The following is a 1,666-nucleotide window of genomic DNA, read 5'->3' on the forward strand; positions in this document are numbered from 1 at the left end:
AAAAAAAAAAAAAAAAAAAAGACTTAGTAAATTTGGCCCTTGAAGTGCAGTCACGTTAACAAAATGGTGAAATTTTACAGGCAAAAAAGGTTCATTAAACTAAGCACAGCTCACATTGAAAGTCACATAAAAAGCAACATTGCAAATTCACACCAGATTTTCCATAAATAAAAGTGCTCTATAAAACAAAATTAGTATTATTATTGTTACTACTATATTCAAATTTGTATATTTATTCTTAAATACTTTATTTTTATTTTTTTATAATTAAATGGTTTTGTTACAATAGTCGATTCTTAGTTTAAAGGGTTAGTTCACCCAAAAATGTCTGTCACATTTCATCAAAATATCTTAATTTGTGTTCTGAAGATGAACGAAGGTCTTACGGGTTTGGAACGACACGAGGGTGAGTAATTAATGACAGAATTTTCATTTTTGGGTGAACTAACCCTTTAATATCTTTATTTAGTAATAATAATAATCTTTATAATAATTATCTTGACTTATATTGATGTATAATCACAACATTTTAAGCCAAATTTTGCAGCCCTACAAATGAACACAATAAACCTGATGTTTTTTTTTTTAGTTTCTTTTTTTTAAAGTTTTTTATTTTTTCAATTGTTTTGCTTGCAAAATTTAGCTGAACAGATGTAGCTGCACCTTTAAACAGCCATTATAAAATTCAATACTTTTTCTGTTTTAAAAATAATAACATTGATTTATGCAAAGTAAACTATGAAGAGATAGCTTGACTGATTGTTTTCCTGTGTTTTTAAACAAGAGACCCTTGAGGTGATTTTTTTTTTTAATGGTAAAAATTCTATTACCATACATTTTTGCTATAATTTTGGATTATTTAAAAAATAATGTATTTCATTCCATTATTATTATTATTATTAACAGTATGATAATACAATACATAAATTTTTTGCTATATTTTTGTGGAAAAAAATACATATATATATATATATATATGTATGTATCATACCGTTATTATTATTATTAACACTATGATAATACACTACATACATTTTTGTTATAATTAGTGAGATTTAATATTATTTATTATAATTATTATTTATGTGTGTGATTTATTTAAAAACAAAATCATGCTTGTTACTGTCGTTTTTGACATTATTGTGATAAATATTATTCTTAATATGAAACCAAATATCGAATTTCCTGACTGCCTGGATTTCTGTTAAAATGACTGGATTTTGCCAAACTGAATGTGACCGTGTCTTTTGTAACATCCACTGTAAAATTCAACTATATTTTGCGTTTGTGTAATGAATAACAAAGTAAAGAGTGAAGAGCTGGTTGCTGTCCTGCAGATCTGCATGTGGAGGGTCTGTTTCGGGTTCCTGGGAACAGCCTGAGACAGCAGACGCTGAGAGAGCAGCTCAACAGCGGTGCAGACATCGACTTCTCCTCCGGTGACTTCCATCCCAACGATGTGGCCACGCTCCTCAAGAGCTTCCTGGGGGAGCTGCCCGAGCCCCTGCTGACCCAGCGGCACCTGCACGCTCACCTGAAGATCACAGGTCCGGCAGAGCACTCACCACTCTTCATTTTGACAACAAGTTTTCATTTACCGCATTGACCCGAATATAAGACAATGTTTTTTTCTTGGAAATACATCTGAAAAAACGCGGTCGTCTTA

General features: G+C 30.8%; 1 protein-coding gene across 1 annotated transcript in view; it reads left to right on the top strand.

The window, feature by feature from the left end:
- LOC107706113 (rho GTPase-activating protein 19-like) overlaps window positions 1-1,666 on the top strand; it is a 17,548-nt gene that overhangs the window by 6,628 nt on the left and 9,254 nt on the right. The window contains exon 4 of the mRNA XM_016509695.1: window positions 1,338-1,547. Within this exon, the coding sequence (XP_016365181.1) occupies window positions 1,338-1,547 (210 nt within the window). The remainder of the gene's footprint in view (window positions 1-1,337; window positions 1,548-1,666) is intronic.

Source organism: Sinocyclocheilus rhinocerous, unplaced genomic scaffold, assembly GCF_001515625.1.
Source record: "Sinocyclocheilus rhinocerous isolate Xijiao unplaced genomic scaffold, SAMN03320098_v1.1 scaffold3004, whole genome shotgun sequence".
NCBI lineage: Eukaryota > Metazoa > Chordata > Actinopteri > Cypriniformes > Cyprinidae > Sinocyclocheilus > Sinocyclocheilus rhinocerous.